This window comes from Corvus brachyrhynchos, unplaced genomic scaffold (assembly GCF_000691975.1).
Source record: "Corvus brachyrhynchos isolate BGI_N302 unplaced genomic scaffold, ASM69197v1 scaffold264, whole genome shotgun sequence".
In the NCBI taxonomy this organism is placed as follows: Eukaryota; Metazoa; Chordata; class Aves; order Passeriformes; family Corvidae; genus Corvus; species Corvus brachyrhynchos.
In genome coordinates, this window is record NW_008237648.1 from 756370 (window position 1) to 781609 (window position 25240).

General features: G+C 43.9%; 3 gene segments (V, D, J or C); all 3 read right to left on the reverse strand.

The window, feature by feature from the left end:
* Window positions 1-2515: 2515 nt before the first annotated feature.
* Window positions 2516-4030, reverse strand: LOC108446178. The segment is given in 2 exon segments: window positions 2516-3125; window positions 3235-4030. Coding segments are annotated over 2 exon segments (378 nt in total).
* Window positions 4031-6672: 2642 nt separating this feature from the next.
* Window positions 6673-7487, reverse strand: LOC108446174. The segment is given in 2 exon segments: window positions 6673-7276; window positions 7349-7487. Coding segments are annotated over 2 exon segments (414 nt in total).
* Window positions 7488-8770: 1283 nt separating this feature from the next.
* Window positions 8771-12700, reverse strand: LOC103614092. The segment is given in 2 exon segments: window positions 8771-9414; window positions 9513-12700. Coding segments are annotated over 2 exon segments (360 nt in total).
* Window positions 12701-25240: the final 12540 nt, after the last annotated feature.

The following is a 25240-nucleotide window of genomic DNA, read 5'->3' on the forward strand; positions in this document are numbered from 1 at the left end:
TTCTCTTCACCCATCTCTGGGCGCATTTCATCTCTAAGAATAGAGGCTCTTCTCCTTCCCTGGGAGCAAAGGGTCTTCCTCGTCTTCATCTTTAGGACTATCTCTGGGAGCATCTCTAGGAACTGAGGTTTTCTCCTTTCCCATTTGGAGCCAAAGTCCTCATTGCTTCCATCTCTCCCTGTCCAAACTTCTCATGAAATTACAGCTGCGTCAGCATCTGCCTATCTCAGCGCAGGTGCTTTTGCTTACGAGTTGAACACTCCACCCCCCATATCTTCATGAAATTACAGGGGGTACTCTGATATATCATAGCTTCACAACAGACTTTCAGATTTAAGCATCTCCTCTTTCTCTTCCCTCAGGTTTTCAGCTCTTCACAGCAATAAAAGGGTTAATCTCACCTCGGCCTTGCAGCTGGAATGTGCCTTATCGCTGTGGGTCACCTGACCTCTGCCGAAGTGGGGTGGTTCTGAGCCGCTCTGGCTGCCCACAGCCCTGCTGGGGGGGTCATCCTGGAGCCATGGCCCACTGGCCCCTGCTCGGGCCCCGCAGCCACCTGTGCCAGCGCCGGAAATGGGAGAGACAGACTGGGGGGGAGCTTGTCTATTCTTAAGTGTGTGTCACAGAGGCGGTCACAACTTTAAGTGGCTTAAAGAATTGTCCATATTCAAAGTGGCCATCTGATAGGTTCTGTCAGGTCATAGAGAAAGCTGTAGGAAGAACATCACTTCCGAGACTTAGCTTGCTAACCTATGACAGTGTCTGTAAATGGTTTCCAGGATTAGTGGCTCCATCACCTTCCCAGACTGAGATAGGGCTAACCTGACTGTAGTTCCCTATGTCTTCCTTTTTCTCTTTCTTGAAAATAAGAGTGACGTTTGATTTCTTCTAGTCTTCAGGAACCTGTGCTGACTGTTGTGACCTTCCAAAGGTAAGTAAGAGTGTCTTTGCAAAGGCACTTAGCACTTGTGGGAACATTCCATCAGGCACCATGGACTTAGGTGTGTGCAATTTAAGTGCTCACTAGCTTGATCCTCCTCCACCAAAGGCTAAGTCTTTCTTATTCCAAACTTTCCATCTGGTCTCAGGGGCCTGGGACACCTGAAGGCCATTCTTACGGGTGAATGCTGAGGCAAAGGAAATACTGAGTACCTCAGGTTTTTCCATGTCATACATCACCAGTTTCCCTGCCCCATCCAGCAGCTTTCCCTAGTCTTTCTTTTGCCACTGCTGTATTTGTAGAATCCTTTCTTGTTCCCCTTTACATCATTTGCCAAATTCAATTCTAGCTGGGTTACTGCTTTCCTAAGCACATTCCTGCATGGTTGAATAGCAGCTCCACACTCCTCCTGGATCACCTGCCCCTGATTCCACCTATTTTATACTTCATTTTTATGCTTGATTAAAGTCAGCAGCTTTTTGCTTATTCATGAGGTACTCCTGCTGCCTCTACTTGGTTTTCTAGGTGTCAGGCTGGACCTTCCTTCAACTTGGAGAAGATTCTTGAATATCAACTAGCATTCCTGGACACTTCTCTCCAGCGTTGTATCCAATGTGGTGCTTCCAAGCAAGATCTCTGAAGAACTTTAAAGTCTGCTCTCCTGAAGTCCAGGGTTGAGGTCCTGCCTTTTGCCCTGCTGCCTTCTCTCAGGAGTCTGAATGCCACTGGCTCATGGTCACTGCAGCCAAGGTTGCCCTGACCTTTCCATCCACAAGGTCCTTGTTGGCTGCCCAATCACACATGTCAGAAGGTTGCTGCCAACTCACTCCTGAAACCTCCTAGACTGGTTGTGAGAAATTCTTAGATTCCACAATACAAAGACAAAAGGCAGGCTGACTGAAGTTAACATCTGTGGTCACATGTACTACAACCTATTTTTCAAATAGCTGAGGAGGACAGAAAGTCCATAGCAAGATGTTATATACTCAAATCACATAGAAACTTTAGCAAAAAAGGTGTTCAGAGCCTGTGGAACTATAACCCCATCACTGTGGAGGTATTTGTGCTCATTTTTAAGGTCCAGATGCATTAGAGGAGTATCTCAAAGGATGCTGAACATGTGCACTCTAATTCAAGAAAATTTAAGACATAAAAGTATCTCAGTGTTCTGACCTAGCTGTCAGGAAAATGCCAGCTTTCCTGGAACCAGTCTGTGATTGTAGAATCTGATTTCTAAAACTCAGTACATTTAACCCAAAGGTTCTGAGAATCTCTGCTTGTCAGGATTTCAATTTATGTCTTGGACATATCAAATGAGGACAATAAAATTAGGTTTTCTGGGCTGTTGTAGGAATTTTTAGTGACTGAAATGCAAAGGAAGGCAAAAGAAAAATATGAAGGAGGATGTGCAAGATCACCTGGTTTTCCCTCCTTCTTCCATATTCATGTCTTTTTTTCAAGAGAACATACTGAGGGGATGAAGAAATGTTGCTCTGCTTGCTAGGATTCTAACAGAGAAGAGAAATTTATAACTCACACACAGAGACAGACTGTGTTCACTGTCAGGTGAGTGCTTTCAGTAAAATCTAACCTTCATTTTAAGACCAATGTTTCATACATTTATCTTAAAGTGACAGGAAGGCTTCACTCTCTGGATGTTGCATATAAATCTGAGTACTGAAATGATATACTGATCGTCAACATCAGATATTTAACACTTGTCATAACACATTGTTGTTTTTCCTCTCCTGCTGCAGAAAACCATGAAAGGGGTGGAATAAGGAAGTATTTGAATTTTTAGCAGAGTTCAGAGCTTGCGGTTCAGAGCACAAAAAGTCTTTTTGTAAGGCTTATCTTTGCCCAACTAATGCTGTGGTGCCTTGATAAAACCAGTACGCACAGTAATAAATGCCAGAATCCCTCGGGGTTAAAAAATTTATCGTGAGATCATATACAAGCTGAGTAGGAGCAATCCGAACTTGAAATCTATTTCTGTCGTTTTTGTCCTCATAAACAGGCGTCCCTCCGGACACATACAGTATCCTCTTCGGTGGCTCTCCAGGAAGCTGCCTGTACCAGTGCACGATGGCTGTGGCCCCCAGTCGACATGACATGCTGGCAGACATGCCCTTCATCTGCTTCTGCAGCTCTGGAGTTTGCACTGGCACTGACTGCATGTCTACACCTGGAAGTGAAAGCAGAGAAATTGCATGAGGGGAGAAACTCCTGGAGTTTGGAATCAGGCCTGTGTTCACTGTAGATGGGAAGGAGAGAGGAGAGGAAAAAGGGCTTACAGGACCAAAATAAAATTGCAAGAAGGACTGGAAACAGCAACATACTGCCTGTGCAGATTAGACCTGAAAATGAAATAAATAGAGACAGAAATGCTATAAAACTCTTCAGGTGGACAAGCCATCAAATGACTGGGAGGAGGAAATTACTCATTCAGCACATCCAATGATTATTCTTCAACTCACTACCACAGAGGGTGTTAAATTTACTGACAAGCTAGACCACAGCAGAAACAGCGTAGAAAGGACAAAAAATACTCAATCTGAAAAAAAATCTTCTTCATCTGTCTACCTACTACACTTATATCAGACTTACCTACTGAGCACACATATAAAAAGCTCAAGTTTTTCAGCCTGGCCCTTACCAAGGATGTTCTCCTTAGATACATCAAAGCTGTCCCAGAAGCATGTTCCGCCAGCCCTTCCTTAGAACTTCAGAGAATCATAGAATAATAGAATGCTTTGGGTTAGGAGGTGTGGGATATGCCCAGCCCCTGCCCTGGAGGGATGTCTGCTGAGATAAAAGATTTTGCAATCGCCCAGCAGGACTCCCTGGAAAGGAAACTTTTGGGTCATGGCGAGGAAAAGTAGACCCACAATCCTTTGGGGGGCCCTATGCAGATCATTCTGTAACCCGTTGGTCTATCCCAGACCCTCTGTAATCCATTGGACCCCTTGCTGATCCCCTGTATCCCTATAAAAGAAGACCAATTCGCCTCTGTGGGGGAGAGAGCTCGTCCCTGGCTCCCTCCTTCGCCGGAGGGGACCCACAATAAAGCTACCTTCATGCGGAACCAGCCACACGAGCCTTCTCGTCTCTCTCTGGTCTGGTTTGGCCTGGAGGCTGCCCTGCAGAGCTGAGCTGAAATCACGAGCTGATATCACTAAAGAGCTGACAGCTTCTGCAAGGGCTCCTCTGCCAGCAGCTGAGAGGAAGACACCGGACCTCGGCAGGCGATTCCTTTTGGGACCATCTCTCCGGACCGGTCATCTCTTCCTGGGTCACAGCCTCGGACCCCACCACCAGCTGTAATAAGGAGGGATCTTAAAGGTCATCTAGCTCTCACCTCCATTCCATGGCACCCTCTAGGTCAGGTTGCTCAGGGCCCATCCGACCTGGCCTTGAACACATCAAGTGGTAGAGCATCTAGATCTTCTCTGGGTTGTCTGTTCCAGTGACTCACCACTCTCAGAGTAAAGAATTTCTTCCTAACATCTACTCAAAAGCTCTTTCAGTTTGAAACTCTTCCCCCTTCTTCTATCACCATCTAGCCATGTAAAGATTTGTTTTTCATAAGCCCCCTTTAGGTACTGGAAGGCTTCAATAAGGTCTCCCCTAGGCATTTTCGTGTCCAGGCTAAATAGCCCTAGCTAGGCCGTAACTAGGCCAGTCACTAGTAGTGTCTGCCAAGGTTCAATACTGGCCCCCGTATTGTTTAACTTGTTAATCAATGACCTGGATGAAGGGGCAGATGCCTCCTCAGTTCACTGATGGCACAAAGCAGGGAGGAGGAGCAGTGGCTGATACCCCAGAGGGCTGTGCAGCCCTTCAGAGGGACCTTGACAGGATGGAGAGATGGGCAGGCTACTTCCCACCTGAGGGCATCTGCCTGCAACAGTGTGGCAAATGGTCGAAGTTGTACAGCGTTGCTTTAAGTCGGCGTGGAATTTATGAGGCTGGTTGCGGATAACATGAGCTGGGCTCTGTGCTGCCCTTACACCTGGCTTGAGCAAGGTCTCACAACCAAAGGATGCCTGGGGCGAAGTGGAGGTCTCACATCCCCGTGTTGTTTCAGTGAGGCACAGAGGAGCACCTGTGCCTATGTACCAGCCCTTGTCCTCACTCTCCCTTCACCCTGAAAATTGAGCTTTGTTGTAAATCTGGTCTGCTGAGGAGAAAAGGCACACAAAGACTCTCTGGAAAAGGTCAGACAGCAAAGGCTGCCTCAGACATTGGAGGGGGGCCAAAGTGTTTATTTTACCTCTTGTGTCAACTATAAATTCTGACCAAAAGTAAGTGACACTTTAACTGACATATTTAAATTTCATGCCCCTTGGAATGTAAATGAGGAAAGAACATGAGACATGTAATACACGTATGACCAAAGTTACAAAACCCCATCTACAGCATGTGATTTTTCCATCTCATTGGAAAGGGCCAAAAATTTATAGTATAAAAGGGGGGCTTTGGGGCAGAAAGAGGTAGAGGAACAGAAAAGAGTTTGCCTGCTTCAGATTGGTCGATGGACTGTGTCTCTCCTCTCCTGCGGGGAAGACTTTTGGTTAGCTTTGCATCTCCAACTGCACAGGAACAGGCCCAGGAATACTTAATTATATTCGTCTATCTATCTATCTATCTTAGAAAAAACAGGCAGCTGTTAATTTCACTGTGCATCAAGAATTACAGATACATAAAATGCCATGTAAACATTTGATTGCACTGACTAGCCATGATGCATTTTTTTGGAAGATCTTTGCATTCCTTTAACTCTCTCAGGTTGTTGCATGAAATAAGGAGTTCCTCAGGCAGTAGTGTCTTGCCAGCGGCACGGTGGTTGGACCCTGTGCAAGTGCCTGCCTTCCTTGATAATGGGGTTGTAGCACCAAATAGGAAAAATACAGCTGGTGGCTCTATTACAAGACAGCCTCAGTGGCTGTGGCAAAACCAGAGCAAAGCATGCATTTCTATCAGCCAGGTATTTGCTGCCCCTTGCTTTTTCTTGTACTTTCCCTAATTTCAAAGGGTGCAAATGTGCCCAGCAAAGACTTTATAGCAAATGGTCCCTTGGGCAGCAGCCACCATACACCATGCTCTTCCCTGAGAAAAAATTTCACATTTTATGACCCAAAAGAGAGAATCCTCTGGATCTTTTTTAGGCCTTTGTCAATAGCACTGTATGCAAATAAATCTCATGTTACAACTAGTACAGAAAGTTCATATTCTTCTGTCGTCCTTGTGATAAATACATGAGTTTGTGTCAGGTCCTGTAGTACAGATATATCTACAATGAAAGAAGAAAAAAAGAACTTGCATGGACAGGGGTTGTGAATACCCTTGCCACATGAGTCAAATTTCACTGCAGGTCTCCTCACAGCTGTCTGGCTGAGCAGTGCTGTATCACGACTTCTGTACATTCCCTGGTTTAATCTGCAGCTTGCCTTGTAAATGGTCTTCACAACTCTTTCTTGGAACAGTCTTTTCAGGTGTTGCCCAGTGTAATAGATCCTTGCCTACAAAAGTCATTGTCATCATAACCGTTAAGATGGGAGTGACTACTGGTAAGTATAACCTGTATCTGAAGCCATCACCTGTATTTGAAGCCCCCCAGGCTAGATCTTAAGTGCAAATATCTGCCTCCTATGCTCCCTCCCCAACATTGCTTCATTTTTGCTTTCTCAGACTCTGTTTGGGACAGTGTCTATACTATTCAGAGATGATCTGTGTTACTATATAGTTTAGCTGCAATGCCATCACCCACAGGAGTGCTCATTTTCACCAGCACGGTGCATTATACCACCTAAGTTGTAGCACATCTTTGCTTTTCCCCTTGTCTGATATTCATATAAACATACTCAGCATAAACATGTTGGGGTATTTTAGAGGCAGGAAAGTGCAATTACGATTCTCTGCATTTGACAGAAAACCTGCCCCTCAGAGCACAGGCAGCTTTCTGTACAGGCTGCCTGTCACCTGCTAGTTCTGTGGAAATGCCAGTAGGCACAATAGTAGGTACCTTCATCACTGGAATTGATGTCACTGATTGTGAAAGTGCAGATGTTTGTACCTTCCTTCAAAGAAGAATACTTGTTGCTATAGAAATTGTCATTATAAGAAACTGCACCAGGTCCGATATACAGAATCCATTCTGGAGCTTTGGAGGGTACCTGTCGGTACCAATGTATATATGCAGACTGGAAATCAGGAATATCCTCGGCTATACAGTCCACTGATGTAGTGGTCTTGTGCCCTTTGGTAACGGATACTTGTCTCTGCTTTAGAAGCACTTGTGCTTGTCCATCTAGAAAGAAAGAGAGAAAACAGAACAAATACTCTTAGCTTGCTATTCATTCACACACATAAACATGGGATGCTTCCACTACCCTGTGTCATGGTGACGAAGGGAACCTATGAGACCAGGCTGCAGCCAGGGCCAGGAGAGGAAGCAGCAGCATCCTGAGAGCTCTTGCTTGCGTCTGCCCTCAGGAGGAAGTTAACAGCACTCCCAGCAGGGGCAGAGAGCTGCAACTGAGGAAAGGAAATTACTCACTTGGGCCTTTGGAGAGGTTGTCCTGGCAGCTGTTGTTTGAGATAAAGCAGCCTGATTGAACCCTGCTATTTTAACAGTCAGATTACAACTTTACACAAGCAGCAGAAACCTCTCCCTCTCTCTCCCTCCCTCCCTCCGATTACTTTAACTCATCTACCAAGTAATTTTGTAGTCTGAAGCAAATTTTTCCACTGCTTTTAGATTAATTGAAAGCTTCTAAACATTGCCTGGACTTTTCCTTGGTCTTTTGGACCAAGGAAATGGACTTTTCCTCATGTTGGCTGTCAATAAAACATAAAAAATAAAACTCAAATCATGGGGCTTAATGAATTGGAGGGGTCTGAAATTACTGCTCATGACACAGATTGAATGCTGAAGACTAGGAAAATGCACAGCAGATATTTGGAAGGTCAAAAGCAGGATTGTTGTGTTTGTGACTGTTTCTTGTCACAGGTAAGGTGAGATGATACACCTCAGAGTGCCTTCTTCAAATGCTGAAAAGAATCACAATGCAAAGAAACATAAATGCTTTGCAACCCACATAGGCATAGTTTAAAATAAAGACCATTAGGTCAAGCAAAATATAGAAATTATTTTGTGCAATTCAAAGTCATTTTTCAGAGGCAAGGTCACTTCTAGTCCCCTTGGAAAGAAAACTAAACCAATTCCCCTTTTCTTGTTGTTGTCATGACATTTTACCTATGTTAGCCAGCTTTTTCTTTTATTTTTTTTCAAGAATTTTCACACAGATACTGCTGTCCTACCGTTGTGCCAGGAATCTGATCTTTCAATCTCCTGTGAAATGCAACTGCTGCTCAGTGTGCTCTGGAGACCCCATACTGGAGACTGGCAATATTGGGTCCTTTGGATTAGGAACACAATAGTCCTGTGACTTTATCTATATGTTGTTTGACCATAAACAGAAAGAGCTGAAATAATTCATAGGAATATCTTTCTGTTTGCAAAAATGAAAACATCTGTTCTGTAGTTGCAGTCTTGCTATGTAGGATGAGAAGCCCCACTGAAGTCAACCAGGAGACTTGTGTTTCAACTTAAATGAAAATTTGATCAACTCCAAAGAGAAAACAAAGATAAAATAAAACCAGATTCTCTACTGACAGAGAAGTATAAAATGGGTATATTGCATCTGCAGTCTTGACTGGTGCTTCAAGTTTATTTTCACTTATAACCTTCTATTCACTTATATATTCACTTATAATCTTCTATTCAAATGACAGAACTGAGGTTTCATTCCTATGATATAGCTTGAAGGGTAGTGGGGATAGAAAGACTTTTCCTGCTTTTAGCAGGAGCCTGCTTTTAGCCAAACCTGTCATCCTATAAACCCCCTCAGAGGCAATCCATCCTGACCCAATAAAATGCCCTTTTTGTTGGCAAACTGAAATAACAGCTCTGCTGGTACTGTCTGTAGTGTGCATCTGCAAAGCTCAGCAGCATTTTTGGTATCTGGCTGTCTGTGCAACCTGATTCAAACCTGTTGGAAAAAGTAGGGTGGCAATGTTCCTGTTTGTTGTCAAACACTTCAGGCTCTTATCTGGAAAGTAGAACATGTCTTTGTGCAGGTCCCCTGTGGCTTTCTACTACTGTGCATCCCACTTAGCGCAGTAGTAGGTGGCAGAGTCTTGCAGAGTTACTTTGCTCAATGTCAGGGTGCAGACAGATTTGCTGGGATCCTTCTCAACAGTGAACTTCCCCTCATCAGACTGGTTTTCAAGGAAAAACCTGGAGGACATGTAGGCAACACGCTTGGGAGCTTCATTGACCTTCTTTTGGTACCAGTGAATAAAAACGTTGCTAAAATCAGGACTGGAGACATGGCAGTTGATTAGCACTGTTTTGCCTTCTGGCTTGGTGATAGATATAGGGGTTTGCTGCAAGTCTTGTGCAGAGCCACCTGTAGCAATAAAAGAGAAAAAATAGAGAAGTTGAGATAAGAGAGCATCCCCTTTTCCACTGGTGAATATGCAGGCAGCAGGATGACCAGGTATGTACAAGAAAAAACAGTTGTCAGGAAGAAAGTGCTCAGCAACCACATCATCACTGCTCTACTTAGGGCTTCCTTACAGGGACGGGGTCAGGGCCAGCCTCAAGAGGGGGTGAAGCAGATATGAGAGGCAGAAAACTATCCAATGAGATTGTGCCAGCTACAAGTGTGTTAAATAATGATGCATGAGCCATTTCCTTTTGGTTAACTCTTAAACAGAAGGGAAAAAACCAACCACACGTCTCCCCCCACCAAACCCAGAAAAACCGCCTTCAAAACCCACCCTTGTAAGAAGAGAGCTCACTACTGAGAAAAACAACTTTTTTCCTTCTTTTTTATTTCAACAGGGAATTTGCCTGGATGATGAGTAGAGTCACCTTTTTTTTCCTTTCCTTGGTGTATTGTGAGTCCTGTTCTCCAAGATGCATTGGTACTAGACAGAGATCAGCTTCATTTCTTACCTCTCTTACAGACTGAGGTTCTGTAGGATGATTTTTTATCCCATGACAATACCTCCAAAATGCTTCTTCTAACAATTTGTCCTATTCATTTTGAACATTGAACATCAAATAGGATGCTGTAATATAGCTTCTACTGGAAATCCCTCTTGCTATAGCCATTATTTGGAGTTATCCAGTACAGCAAAAAAAGTCCCAGTGTTTTCAAACTTTTACTGATTACTCCAATGATTAAAAAATCATAAATATACATCAAAAGTTTGCCTGACCAGCAAACATCTTCCATTACCTGGCCCTACAGCTGCTCATTTTCACATTACTCAATAAGTGGGATTTCTCTCTGCCTACCAAGGCCACTGTTTTCATAGTCAGGCTTTTCCCATGGTCTTGGTACCCTTACAAATTTTAGCGGGTTGAAATGTAAGTTTAGCTCTCTAGCTTAAATGGAGATGTTTTGTACTATAAACTTACATGACATGTCATCAGTAGTAATACACTAATTTTCATGTTCTTGTGTTCTGGAACCAGTAAGAGAGCCCTTTTTAGACATGCTTTCTATGCATCTGGTGTAGTTTACTATAGCGTGCCCTTCCAAAGCCAAGTGCAGCACATGGGCCTAAGTATTTTTATATCAGTTGGCATTAATCAAATAAACCAGAATGTCTTTTAAAAAAAGGCTGATACTGAGACCTGAAAACCTGCTAATGAACAGCTGTCTTACATAGCTATCTCCCATCTCCACTGCTTCCTCATCCAGATCATCTGAAAAAATGTATGAGAGTTGCAATACTGTTGCTACTTGTGTTCTTTGTTTTTAAAGTAGAAATTAATTGCTTACACAAGATATAATTTTTCCAGCATCATGAAGTAATTCCCACACTTCCACACTTCCTAATTCAGCCACCAAATTGATTTGAGTTTCACATTCAAAGTCCCAGGGGTCTTCCTATGTGTCTGCTAAGAGTGTATATTTAAGTCCCGTATTTCTGTAAATAACTCTTGTTTGTACTTGACTTTTATCTGATAAACAAACCACAGCTTAGCAGCTTCTCCCTGCTGCTTATTAATTGTGTAGCTTACCTCACATCACTCAACAGCCTTGGAGGGAAGAGTCAACAACCTAGGGAGGGACAGACAGCACCATGCAAAGTAGGATACTTTGTAAGATACCTCTCATTATCTCTCGGAAAGACTGCTTGTATTGAATTGCTCTGGAGTAGCAAGAGGAGGCTGCAGCAGCCAGTGCTATGTGGCTCCTAGAATGGCCCCTTGGAAATCACAGGTATATGCAGTCCCTTCTGTCTCCCGGATCTTCACCTGAAGATAGTTGGGAAAGACTCTCAGTTAGAGGTGGGTTTCTCTCATAAGGATTCCCCAGCATTTACTTTGCCCTTCCCAATTCAGACCTGGACATGATTTTCTTTTTCCATCTCTCTGGGTTTTGCATCTGTAAAGTTGCTTATCCTGGGGTAAAACTTGGAAACTGCCACAGGACATGTAAATTCAGCAATTTCATGCAAAATGCCCTCTTTCCCCTTAGTCATTTAGGGTTGCTCTTCTTCCTTTCTCCTTCCCCCCATCTTGGATGTTCCTAGTTCCACATCAAGCACTTCCTGACCTTTTTGCCTGCTGTTTTCCCATGTCTAGACAAAGAAGCTGGCATGTCTCCATGCAAAAACCTCATGGCATTTTGAGATGATTCTTCTGCGAACACATTACAGCTGCAGTAAATGGCAGAGGTTAAGGGAATGGTTGTGGGTACAGTCCCACACCATGCAATGAGTGATAACACTTGCTGAGTTGGTTGTCCAGCTCATGCACCAGTAGCATGCAGGTGTCTGTGTGGGTAGATATTTCTTTAGGAGGAAATCTATGATTCCAATTAATATCAGACCCAGAAAGGGTGATACAGACTAATCTCCGTGTGTGCAGAGGGGGTCCCAGTCATCATTTGGTACCAGTGGATGTAGGTGAACTGTGACCACCAGTTACTTTGCAGATAAACTTGATAGTGTCCTCTGGAAGTGACTGAGCTGTGTGATGGAACACAGAACAGGTGAAGGGCCCAGAGCACACCAGGAGGGAGAGCAGGGAGAATGCAGCAGTGATAAGGTTGCATTAAGAAATCCCCATCACTGGCTTCAAGGAGGCATCCTCAAATAACAGGAACCCCATCCTTGAGGAAGAGGGTCTGACCTTTACTCCGCACTTCCACTGTTAGAGAGTGCTGGAAATACGAGGACTGGAATCTAGAGACTTTGCTTAATATGGCATGGAGAGTTTATAGCAATTGGGAAGAGGGATACAAACAGGGGATGCAAAAATTAATAAGGGTGGTAAAAGAAGAAAAAAAAAAAGGAAGACGTGGGCAAGGTCCACCAAGACAAGGACCACCCCGACTAGGAAGGGACCAGTGCGCCTTATGCAAAACCTGGGCATTGGAAAAACCAGTGCCCAGAAAAGAGAAAGGGTGATGAAAAAGAAATATGACCAGAGAGGTGCGGGGGTGGTTGCTCATATAAAAGACTGGGCGCTACCCTAGGGGACCCTCTGGTTATAGTTAAACTAGGGAACGAAGAAAAGAAAGTGGAATTTTTAGTAGATACAGGAGCAACATATTCAGTGTTGAAGAAAGCTTTGTTACCTATATCAAGGGGTTATTTTGTAGTGACAGGGTCAACTGGCCAATCTGGAAAGGCATACTTTTGTAAACCACTGAAATATAAATTGAGAAAACAGTGAGGAATTCACCAATTTTTATATATGCCTAACGCTCCATCTGCACTTTTGGGCAAAGATCTGCTAGAGCAGCTGGAGGCAAAAATAATATTTAAAAATGGGGAAATCAGTTTGGAAGTAAAAGACCAACAATATCTAGAGTTGCTGAGCCTAATGCTAATAACCAAAGAAACGGAAATAGCGAATGAAGAAGAAATGATTAAGAAGATAATGGATCAAGTATTCCCTGGAGTGTGAGCCTCTGGTACCCCAGGGAGGGCAAAGAATGCCCTGCCAATTCAAATCAAGCTTAAAGAAGGGAAACGGCCTGTAAGGGCCAAGCAATTTCCCTTGAAAAGGGAAGACAGAGAAGGGATCAGGCCAATTATTGAGAACTTTTTGCAAATTGGATTGTTAAGGGAGTGTCAATCTGATTTTAAGACTCCAACTTTACCCGTGAAGAAACCTGATGGGTCATACAGGTTAGTACAAGATTTGAGAGCAGTCAATAAAGTGACGGAGGATTTATACCCAGTGGTTGCTAACCTTACACCTCATGAACTCGTTTAACACCTGAACTAACCTGGTTTACCGTTTTAGATTTGAAGGATGCTTTCTTTTGCCTCCCTCTCCATGAAGCCAGCCAGAAAATTTTTGCACTTGGAGTGGGAGACCCCAAGAGTGGACGCAAAACTCAACTCACATGGGGTGTATTACCCCAAGGGTACAAGAACTCTCCTACTATGTTTGGAGCACAGCTTGCAAAGGATCTAGAATCCTGGGAACCCCCACTGGGAGAAGGACAGCTGCTTCAGTACGTGGATGACCTTTTGGTAGGCACCCAGACCCAAGAGGCATGTATGAACTGGACGGTAAGCCTCTTCAACTTTTTGGGCTTGCAAGGGTACCGGGTATCCCAAAAGAAGGCCCAGATGGTAAAGCAATGGGCTATGAAATAAGTGCCAGACAAAGAACCTTTGGATGAGAGTGCAAAGAAGCAATATGCCAGATCCCAAAACCCCAGACAGCAAAAGAGATGAGAACTTTTCTAGGTATGACAGGGTGGTGCAGACTGTGGATTAATGATTATGGGTCGCTTGCTAAACCTTTATATGCATTGATTACGGAAGGAAACAAGAGCCTGCCGTGGACAAAGGAAGCAACACAGGCTTTCGACCAACTGAAGAAGGCCTTCATGTCAGCTCCAGCCCTGGGACTTCCAGACGTGAGTAAACCATTCTTTTTGTTTCATAATAAAAAGCAAGGGATTGCCTTGGGAAAACTGGCACAAGACTTGGGCCCGTATCGGCAGGCAGTAGCCTACCTTTCCAAACAGCTGGATGCAGCAGCCAAGGGATGGCCAGGATGCCTCAGAGCTGTTGCAGCAGTGGCAATAAACATCCAAGAGGCATGCAAATTCACCCTGGGCCAGAAAATGACTGTGCTAGTGTCTCATACAGTATCTGCAGTCCTGGAGGCCAAAGGGGGACATTGGCTTTCCCCTCAGAGATTCTTGAAGTACCAGGCCATACTGGTAGAACAAGACGATGTTGAAATTGTGGTGACTAACATTGTGAACCCAGCTTCATTCCTCAGTGGGAATCTGGGAGAACCGGTGATCCATGACTGCCTGGAGACAATCGAGGCCACTTACTCCAATCGCCCAGATCTGAAGGACATCCCTCTCAAGGGCGCTGAGACCTGTTTCACTGATGGAAGCAGTTATGTTATCAGTGGAAAAAGACCTGCTGGGTATGCCGTTACCACCAGCCGAGAGGTAATAGAGTCTGGACCATTGCCAACCAACACCTCTGCACAGAAGGCTGAAATAATTGCTCTAACCCGAGCCTTGGCATTGGCAAAAAGAAAGAAGATTAATATTTATACAGACTCAAGGTATGCATTTGGGGTGGTTCATGCACACGGAGCCATTTGGAAGGAGAGAGGACTGTTAAACTCACAAGGGAAGAGTATCAAGCATGCACCAGAAATACTGAAGTTCTTGGACACGGTTCAGTTACCTGAGAAGGTAGCTATCGTGCACATTAAAGCACACCAAAAAGTGAGTTCTGAATTGGAAGAGGGAAATACGCTGGTGGACAGAGAGGCAAAAGACGCAGCCAAAGGTGAAGTACCCAGCGAAAAGGTAGAGGCAACATTAATACCAGATGGAAAGATTTGCCTTGAAGGTAGGCCAGAATACAACAAGAAAGATAAGAAACTTATATAAAAAAGGAAAATTCAAGTTATAATCAGAGGGATGGGCTTTAACTAAGAATAACAAGCTCATAGCACCTTCTTATTTGTTGGGGTCACTGGTGCAGAAGAACATGAGAAAACACACTGGGGAATGAATGCTTTGTCCAATTAAATGAAAGATAGGATTATGGCTAGGAGATTGCAAGGTGCAGTGATACAAGTAACTCGCCAGTGTGGTCTTTGCCTCCGAACTAATCCTAAGAATATTCCAAAACCTAAAGCTGGACAAATTGGGAAAGGCTGCGGACCTGGGCAACAGTGGCAAATTGAATTACCCAGAAAAGGGGGGTATCGATACCTATTGGTATTAACAGAGACCTTTTCAGGATAGCCAGAGGCCTTTCCTGTAGAGGAGTTCCTTGTGGAGCGGGGGCGTAGGATACCCCAGGAGAGCTTGGGCATCCCAGGGCTGTTGCAGAAGTACCCCTGACAGGGCCTCAGGCTGAAGACAGGCTTGCGAGGCACCTGCTAGCCAGCAGCCTTGAACAGCCTTGGGAAAAGGTATACACTAGTCAGCTCCCCCACTGCATAGAGGCTTTCTCGTGGGAATGGGGCGTGAACTTGGCAAAGTATAACTTGGTGTAAGTAAACAATAAAACTGGAGCACAATGCTAAAATCATATCGGTGTCCGTATCGTGTCTCTGGCGGGATTCCCCTGCACCCGGGACCCCCCCTGCTAAACTTTCCCACTAGGACGGCTAAAGCATGAGAGGTGACCAAAGCGTTGTTCCTGTGTGGTTGTCAGAAGAATGTCGGTAACTACACCTTAGACCCCAGTACCAACAATGTTGAAATCACAAAGCTTTGCAGAAACAAACTAACTGACTGCTGGTATAACTTTCCTCTAACCAAACCAACCTATGCAACATGCAATTGGCAAAATAACCCGGCAGATCAGCCAAGTCTGAAAGGTTTAACTTATAAATTCAAAATAAACGCCGTAGCAAAGCCCATACTGAGCGCAGTAATCACATACCATGGTATAAGTACCCCCCTTGTGTTAGATGACAAGAATAAAGTTTTTCCACCCTTTATGGTAACCCGAGGTGACGATGTTACAATACGATGTGGATTAATTGCTGAATTTTTTACCCAACCTATACACAGTTATAGCATTGGACCTCATGGCCGTGTTTTGTTTTGTGAAATTCAAAATCAAGATTGTTGGCTAAACCTTAATTGCTGTACAATTTCCCCATAAAGTCACGTGTGGTAAAAACAATACAAAATACTGGGGGGAACTCAAAGTCGATGTTGCAATACCTACCACCCAACCACCGGTCATGCTAAGCCCGAGAATTTTTGAAATTGGACCACGTATAATCACAAAAACAGGCCAACAACAAATATTGCTCAATCCGGCATGGTCCTTTAAACAAGTCAAGTTGCTGATGCAAAACAATGTCTCAGAAATTCAGCCAGCTTGTTCACCTTTTCTGCAAACTTCCTTCAAGGGGCAGACAACCGGGTTGCAAAGCGGAACCCTTCTAAGAAACGGACGCAAAGAGACATAACCGGTGTTGTGGGAACAGGATTGGGAATCTCAAATAGTATTGATTCAGAAGTACTAATGAATAAATTGGCTGCCACAACTACAGATTTGACTAAAATACAACAACCCATCAGCGGTTGTTATCAAACATATTACCAAATTGAGAAAAGGTAAATGTGAATGACCACAAATTGATAATTGGCATGCTCCGTGCTACACAAAGCAACATTTCTTTGGCTCTCAGCTGCGTCCAGGCTCAATTGTGGATGCAGTCAGTTGCTGCCTCAATTATAAGAGAAGGCAAAGAAGGCACTTTTCCTACTGAAATTCGGAAAATAATCTGGGACGGTGCCACTGATTTTGAAAGAGAATTCCAATCCTGGTGGAATTTAGTGAATTTTACCTACAATCCCATCACAAACACAGCCACAGCCTTTGTACTAACCATACGTAATGCTTCAGTGCATTTGACAGTCCCTATCATTGCATTAGGGCTGAACCACAATGCAGCTATTCTCTACCCTTTCCAGCATAGAGAATGGGCCCGTCAAACTGGTAAGAAGTGGCAAACTGTTAATTTGGAAACTTGTATTGTCCGAGAACAACAAGGGTTTATCTGTGAAAGTAGTGCAATTAGACCTCAAGACATTTGTTTGGACACAGAACAAAATATCTGTCATTTTGAAATTCATCCTAACAAGATTCCTGAAACAGTGCTTGTGTATATAGGCAATGGATGTGCATGCTTAAGAACTGCATGCGATAAGGTAGTTATAGAAAATTTAGTTGTAGATACTAAAACTCATTCAAATTTTTGTGTTTGTAACTTGACTAAAAGCACAGGATGTGATTTCTCTTATTTAGCCCCACTTACTTCTTATTGTATTTTACAGTCCAATTACACACTGATCCACCAATTATTGCCTACCCCCACTGGGATCAACCTTACTTAGGTAAAGCACTTGTTGCTTCACCAGGATTTCATTGGAATTTTGGAAAAGATCAAGAAAAACGGACAGAAAACCTTGGTAACTGTTCATCACAATGTGAAAGAAACACATTGTGTTCTAGAAAGAGGAAAGAAAGATGCTGGACACAGCTGGTGGGATACTCCTTTTGGGTGGTCACCTACTGCTACAGGTGTCCTGAACAAATTGTGTCATCCCATCCTTGTTCTCTTGATTTTAGTTTTGATTGGGTTTGTTTTATCAGCAATCTTACACATCATGAATTGCAGAATGATGAAACGGTTAACACAATTGACATCTGTAATAGATGTGCACAATTTGGACAATATCCCATCCACTGTGGACACCCCTAAGGTTATTGACACAAGATGAACTACAGGAGTATTAAAATAAGATAAGACATGATTAAAAATTACATGTGTATTTTGATTAAAAATTACTTATTCCTTCTTTTTCCTTTTCTTCCTCTTTTCTTATTTTCTCTACCCTTTTCTGGGATATGCTACCAACATTAACGAGTCCTGAAGACTTCGCAACAACACTACGAAATCGTGCTGATGGAGCTCTCCTGATGACAATCGTGAGTCCTGGGGTGGTGTAAGAGACGGTCTGAAGATCCCTCATCTGCCTCACGATCATCGCCGAGGACAGAGGCTAAACACAGGAGTTCCGACCTGCCTAAGGTGGGATGTCTGCCAACTGTTGCCTGCAGGTGTGCCCGCTGGGAACTGGTACGCATTCCTGAGGAAATCTGTGCAGGTCACAGTGGACTGCGCCGTTCTTGCTGCCCAGGCGGGAAGGACTGCGCTGAAGCGGAAAGGAATGACCTGTCCTGTACACCTGTCCTGTACCTGTTTCCCAAAGCAACGGGCCTCATAACAACGGCTGTAGATTTGCCCCACCTCTTGGGGAAAAGGGGGAGATGTGGGGATACAGCTAGAAAGCAGAAGCGAGAGCACTGCTAAACTCATGCCAGAAGTAGACGCGCTAACGCTGCTAGGCCGCAAACCATAGCAGGCAGTATAGTTAGCATAGGAGAAAGGCATGCTTGGTATGTACCTGTGATAGTTAGGGCTAGCTTTTAGTTTTGCAATGTTATTACGAAACATAGATACGGTCTTGGCCAGTTGCCCCTCGTTTCGAAAAAGGCCTATAAAGGGACTTTCTGAAATAACTGAGATGAGATCTCCCCACGGAAAGAAGACAAATCTATTGGCAGCAGACCACGAGGACTTCGTCTCATCCGTTGGTAGCCATTACCCCCCCTTTCTTCCTCTCTACTCTTTTACTTTGTTTTTCTTTATCTCTCTCTCTATCTCTTTCTCTCCTCTATCGCATTACCGTGTTGTGGGTACTTAACAAAGGTGCACTGTTTTGATTAAAACTGAAATCCCTTGTGTCCTTTTGCACTCTGAGATCTGTAAACAAACCATCACGACCCTTACTTGTATTAACGGATCGTGACACATGTCCAAAAGAAAAAATCACTGGAACAAAAAGAGCAAACTGATCCAAGGTGAACTGATCCACGGTGAAAAACAGAAGCCTGCGAAAATCTGGGGAAAAAAAAAAAAGGCAACTCACGTGCCCGATTCACAGATGCAACTCTTGCAAAACTTTTGAAGGCAGTCTCACTCCCTCTGCTGAACAATCAACTGGAGGAAATCCCACTCCAAATCTGTGGGAAACAACAAAAGTGGTGCAACAAGCACTTCATAGAATAAAAACTAAAACTCCACCTGAATAAATTAATGCAATTAACATTGCATTAATTTCACCTGGCCTTTTTTTTTTTTTTTTTTTTGAGGAAATTTGTTTCTTTTCTCTTTTCTAAGAATGTCAAACATCCCTGCGTTGACGATAAAGAAAGCAGTTTGAGGGCAGAGAAAGTGCAAGCAGCAGAATCACACCTAAATGTGATAACCATTTATTCACGTGGACGCTATCACTTTTTAATAATCGGTCTAGTGGGCCAAATTTTCACTTTTTAAGAACCTACCAACACATGGGATGGAACTGCATGAAAACCAATGAAATGTAAAGTGCTTGCATTGTCAGTTTCTTAACGTTTGTAATTTAAGAATTTATGCATATTTGAAATCATACAGATACGTTCTAACCTTCCCAGTTCTGCCTCAGAAGACTTCAAAATTATTTTAATTCAGCTAATTTTTTTTATTTACTATTTAGTGAATTAAAGAATCTTGACAAAACACAAGCAAATGCTACATAAGAAATGATTAAATCCCCCTTCCTAAACCAGGAGGGCTTTTTGCAGCCATAGACTGCAAATAGGACATGAATAAAATACAGAAAAGCCTTCTACCAGCTCTCAAACTAAAGTGCTGTTCAATCTCATGCCATAGGTCTTAAGAAGGTATTTTAGCTTTGCCTCACTCCACCTATTTATAGCACATTCTGCAATCTCAGACGAGGGTGCAGAATGTGATGAAGGCAATTCAGTCACTAAAATTCAAAGAAAAAAAAAAGGCTACTTGGATTAATGAAACTAATTTTGAAAGAGAATTAATTTCTTTTTAAAAAAAGCCCCAGTTTCTAGTTTGTGTCAAGATTACATTACAACAGTGCTATAATTGGTCTCCTAGAAAACAGAGCATAGCCCTGATGGAAAGATATGTTTGCATGAGAACATTTTGTATGGAAATGTTTTGTGTGTTGATTTGTATCCTAAAAACTAATCCTTCATAATGTCGAAAATTATCCAGCAGAGTAAAAATATTAATGGAACAAAAACTGTCTAAAGAAGCTGCAACCAAAGAAGCCTCCCCAAAGATACCTGACTAAGACTTGAAAGTTTAAGTTAAACCACTAAGATTAGAGAAAGGGAAAACCCATTCCTTAATCATCTCAGGCCTAGGAAAACAAACAAACAAACAAACAAGGCTGAAAGAGGAGAAATACCCATAGATAATGAAATAACAGATCAAGTGATCCCATTAGAAGGAGACGTTGAAATTCCAAAGAAATCAAAACCGGCTTCCCCACTCATTATTGAACGCCTGGAAGGGGCACAACCAGTGTCAGTTAAGCGATATCCTCTAAAGCACGGAGCACCAGTAGAAATAAAACCAATAATTGCTACATTTATTGATCAAGAGTTGTTAAGAGAGTATAGGTCTCCCTACAATACCCCAATTCTACCAATACAAAAGCCAAATGGAAATTATCAATTAGTTCAAGACCTGAGAGCGATAAATACAATATCAAGAACACTGCATCCTGTAGTAGCCAATCCTTGCACTTTACTTACAAAATTACAAAGTGGCTGGGTGTGGTTTTCAGCTCTAGATTTAAAAGATGCTTTCTTTTGTCTGCCATTCCTTGAAAGCAGTCAGGAGATTTATGCCTTTGAATGGGAAAACCCCAAAACAGGGGAAAAAGCCAGCTTACACGGACCCTATTGCCACAAGGATTCCAAAAATAGCCTCACAAGAATTGGAGATCATTAGCTAAAGAACTGGAAGCCTGGAACACCGACACTCTGGGAAGGTACACTTCTGCAGTACATTGATGACCTACTAATAACAACAAGAACCCATGAAGACTGCAAGGAATGAGCTGTAAGTCTTTTAAACGTTCTGGGACTAAGCGGATATAGGCTCTCCCCTGAAAAGGCTCAGCTAGTCCTCCAAAAAGTGAAATACAAACTGGCAGGAGGAGAGAGAGCCTTGGAAAATAACAAGAAAGAGACCATTTGTCAGATGCCCCAGACAACTACAATAAAAGAAAACAAAACTAAGAACTTCTCTGGGAATGACAAGACAGTGTAAGTTATGGATCTACAGCTATGGACTAATTGTGAAACTCTCCTAAAAGAAACGGAGGGGACCCACCTATGCTGGACACCAGAGACTAATAATGCACTTGTAACTCTGAAACGTGAGTTAATGCAAGCTCCGGCATTGGGCATACTGGATGTCATTAAACCTTTTCTGTTGTTTTCACATGAAAGGCAAGGACTGGTGTTGGGACTTCTGGCACAGAAGCTAGGACCGTACAAAAGGCCAGTGGCTTATTTCTCCAAGCAGCTGGACGTGGTCAGCCAAAGATAGCCCACCTGCCTGTGTGCAGTGGCAGCTGGGACCCTGAACATAGAGGAAGCCCTCAAGTTCACAATGGGCCAGCAGATAACCATTTTTGTCTCACATACAGTGTCAGCAGGGCTCACGCAGAAAGGAAATCACTGGTTAAGCCCATCTCGCTTTCTCAAACACCAAGCTGTCCTAACAGAATCGGAGGACGTGACTATCCAAGTAACTGACATCTTCAATCCAGCAGCTTACTTCCAGGGCAAGGCCACTGAGGAGCCTGTACAGCATGACTGCATTGAAACCATGGAGGCGGTTTACTCTAGCCACCCAGACTTGAAGGACTCTCCACTAGAAAATGCAGACAACTGGTTCACTGATGAAAGCACCTATGTCAAGAATGGTAAGCGGTTTGCTGGCTATGCAATTACAAGCACAGGCGCTGTCCTTGAAGCAAATCTGTTACCTGTGCGGACATCAGCTCATAAGGCTGAAATAATAGCCCTAACTGGAGCCTTAGTATCAGCTGAAGGAAAACCTATCAACATTTGGACTAATTCAAAGTATGCTTTTGGAGTAGTACATGCTCCCAGGGCTATTTGCTGTCGAGAAGGGCCCCGGCCCTGGCCGCGCCAGTGGCAAGGTGGCTCCGCAGCCCACAGGCAGCCCTGGCGGGGCAGGGGAGCACTGCGGGCAGCCCCGGGCCGTGCAGCCGTCTGGAACGCGCGGGGGGAGCCGCCGGGGACTATTTTACACCTGCCGGGGGGCTGGGGAGGAGCACGGAGAGCACGCGGCAGGTCGCTGCCGTTAGGGAAAATTAATCCACGATGCCTGAGGTTTATGTCCGAAAAGGAGACAGAGGAGTCCTGCAACATTCTTCGACTACAGGGAGAGTCCATGGGGCTTTTCCCATGGGGTCTCTCAAACGGTGGCGGGATGCAGCCCCTTTTTTATGCCAAGTTCCTGGCCACAACAGTCTCTTCCTTTTCCCCACTGGCTGAGGTATTCGGGAGATACAGACTTCCAGAACTGCCTACTCTATGCCCTCCTCTAATATGCACCCCCCTTTTGGCATCGAAAAGAAAGAAAAAGAAACCATTCCTAATGCTATTAAGTCTTTGTTGCCTTGCTCTAGGTTCAGGAATTTAACACGGCCTTGATTAATCAACAGTCCCTGTTGATTAGCAACAGTTCTAGAGAACTAATAGTTTCTTCTCTTACTTCACTCCCCATAAGTTCCTAGCCTTGTCTACAGGCCGATTCACGCGGTCTGTTTGTAAAGACTCATCCATCTCATTCCTTTTAATCCCTCCTCTTTTTAGTTGATCTGTATTTGTCTTTACAAACCTTAATTACCATTGATTTAATTTTTCCTTCTTGAGTCTTCTTGGCTTTTGCTATTATTTGCAGTGACATCCTTTTCTGTCCTTTTGTAGTCATTTCTGGATCAGGTAGGCATGGCTGCTAGCGGCATCCCCTTGACCACCTGCTGAAAGAGCTGCACCCAGCATGGTGTCACGCATGCTCAAAAGATTAGAGTTGCTATAGCATATAAGAGGAGAAATGGTCTTCATTTAGCCCATAGCTGGCCAGTTAACCATGAAAACATGTCCCATTACCATCCTTTCAACATTTGGACAGGTCCATGAGCTGAGGTTATTTCCTTTGTTATTTGTTTGACCACATTTCCGCTGTCATCTGCTTGCAAACAGCAGCTCGAGTCATTGAATTTCCCACAAACTCCTCCTTCTTCTGCTAACAGATAATCTAATACCATCCAATGTTGAAAATACCGCTTTCCTCATTGAAGTGGGTTGCTCAGCAAGACGGTCAAGAGCTGTGACTGGCTGGTAGGTAATTATTTCTGAGACAGCTTGTAACCTAATTATCTCATTCAAATGATAAATGGGTTCCCAGGCATCTGGGATTAATTGCTTAGGTTTCCAAGGGGCTGGTCCATCGTGTTGCGTAACTTGTTCTGGTGGCCATTCATCTTTTCCCTGTTTTGGGGTGCTCCCTGCAGCCAAGGCTGCCTCAGCTGACTGCTTTTCTCTAATTAAATCCTCACAGATTTTGATTCCTAAGCGATTTCCCTGAATTTGTAGTAGCAAAAAGAACAACAGTCTAATATACCCCAGGGATATACCATATCCCTGACCAGTTTGGAGGTAACCTGAGCTAAGCATGTTGGCCACAAATCCGATAATGTCCTTTCAAAGCCCGTGTTCCATTAGCAAAGGGGCTTTCCTACCCTTGGTCATCAATTGGTGGGTCAAAATACCGCGGGTTTCCCTGGCCTAACGGTCCTCCAACAATAGTTGCCCCACCATAAGGGTCACAGTATTTGCATTTCCAAGCTCCCACACAGGGTTGCCATCTACATTTACATCTGCAAGTTGCTTGGTTGGATTTGGAGCAGAACTCACTAAAAGGCTTTGAGTTCCAATCCGGTGTTGCCATTCCCACTGATAATCACAAACAACATGTCTTCTACTTGTGGAATTTTTGTGGGGGCAGCTTAAAAATAGGTGGTCAAAAAAACCCCTTGTCCCTCCCCATTGCTTTACAGGCTTCCAAATATTTTTGGTAAGAACACCTTACGCAGCTACCATTAGTGAGCTGAACAGCTATTTGATTGCAATTGTCTTGATATTTGGAACAATTGTAAGGAGGGCAATTGGAGGGCCAAACCCAGTTGTTTAAAGCCAGAGGGAAAGTCAATTGACAAACGCCTTTTCCTACATAGACCCGCCCTGTCCTGTTTAGGCAATAAGTGCCTGTTGGAGAAGAATGAAGTGGCCATGGACTTCCTTCTTTGGCCCCAAATCCCATGCCATGGTGGCCCTCCCATTGACCCACCATTTAGGTTCAGCTGGGCTAGCCAACCATGGCCACTCTTCAGACCCTCCTGGCCCTCCACAGAGCCAGCAATTGCTAAGGTTAAAAACTTTTGCTACTTCTTCTCCTAAGGCTGCCAATTGATTCTCCCACTCCTGGCCTAAACTTAGCTGACCATATAAAAGTAGAACTAGTAAGGAAAATATTTTAATAATGTGATCTAATTAGCGAGTCTAATTTTCCCGTTGTCTTCTGCAGCACCTGTGGCAATTGAAGACACAGAAACCACTTAAATAATCCAGCAAGTATTAGCGCCCCAGTGAGTGGAAATTCTAGAGGAGGGATACCCATAGAGACTATTTCAGCAGATGGTCTGTGGGTAGGCACTCAGGGCTTCCTCTGATGTCGAAGCACTGGCTACTGCTCCGGCCCATTCCTGCAGAGTGTCAGTCACGGCCTCCCGGCCTTCTCCTCCAGCTGAGATGTGCAAATCTCTGAGGCTTCAGAGACCTTGACCCGAGAGTGACGGGTCCACCTGTGTTCAGCTGTCTTGATGGCTGTTTCTGTCGTCAGTGACACTTGGAATGGGCCACGCCATTTCAGAACCACTGGCGCTTCTTTCTACTCCTTAACTAGGACTCAATCTCCTGGTTGGATGTTACAAGCAGCAAAGTCCAAAGGTGGGGCTTGTGCCAGCTGAGCTTCCTGTTGAAGGGCTTTCACAAGAAGCAGTATCCTGGCCACAGATGGTTTTAAATATACATCACTTAGCTCTACTCCCCCACTAGGTTGAGACTTACCCGGGTAATTCATAACAACGACGGAAAGGGGGATAACGGAATCTCTCTTCTGGGTCGGGCTCTCATTCTCGCCAAAGCCAATGTCCAAAGCCCTAGCCATGGCATCTTGCTTTCTATTAGCAGCTTCAAAAGCTGTTTCTTTCTCTATTCATT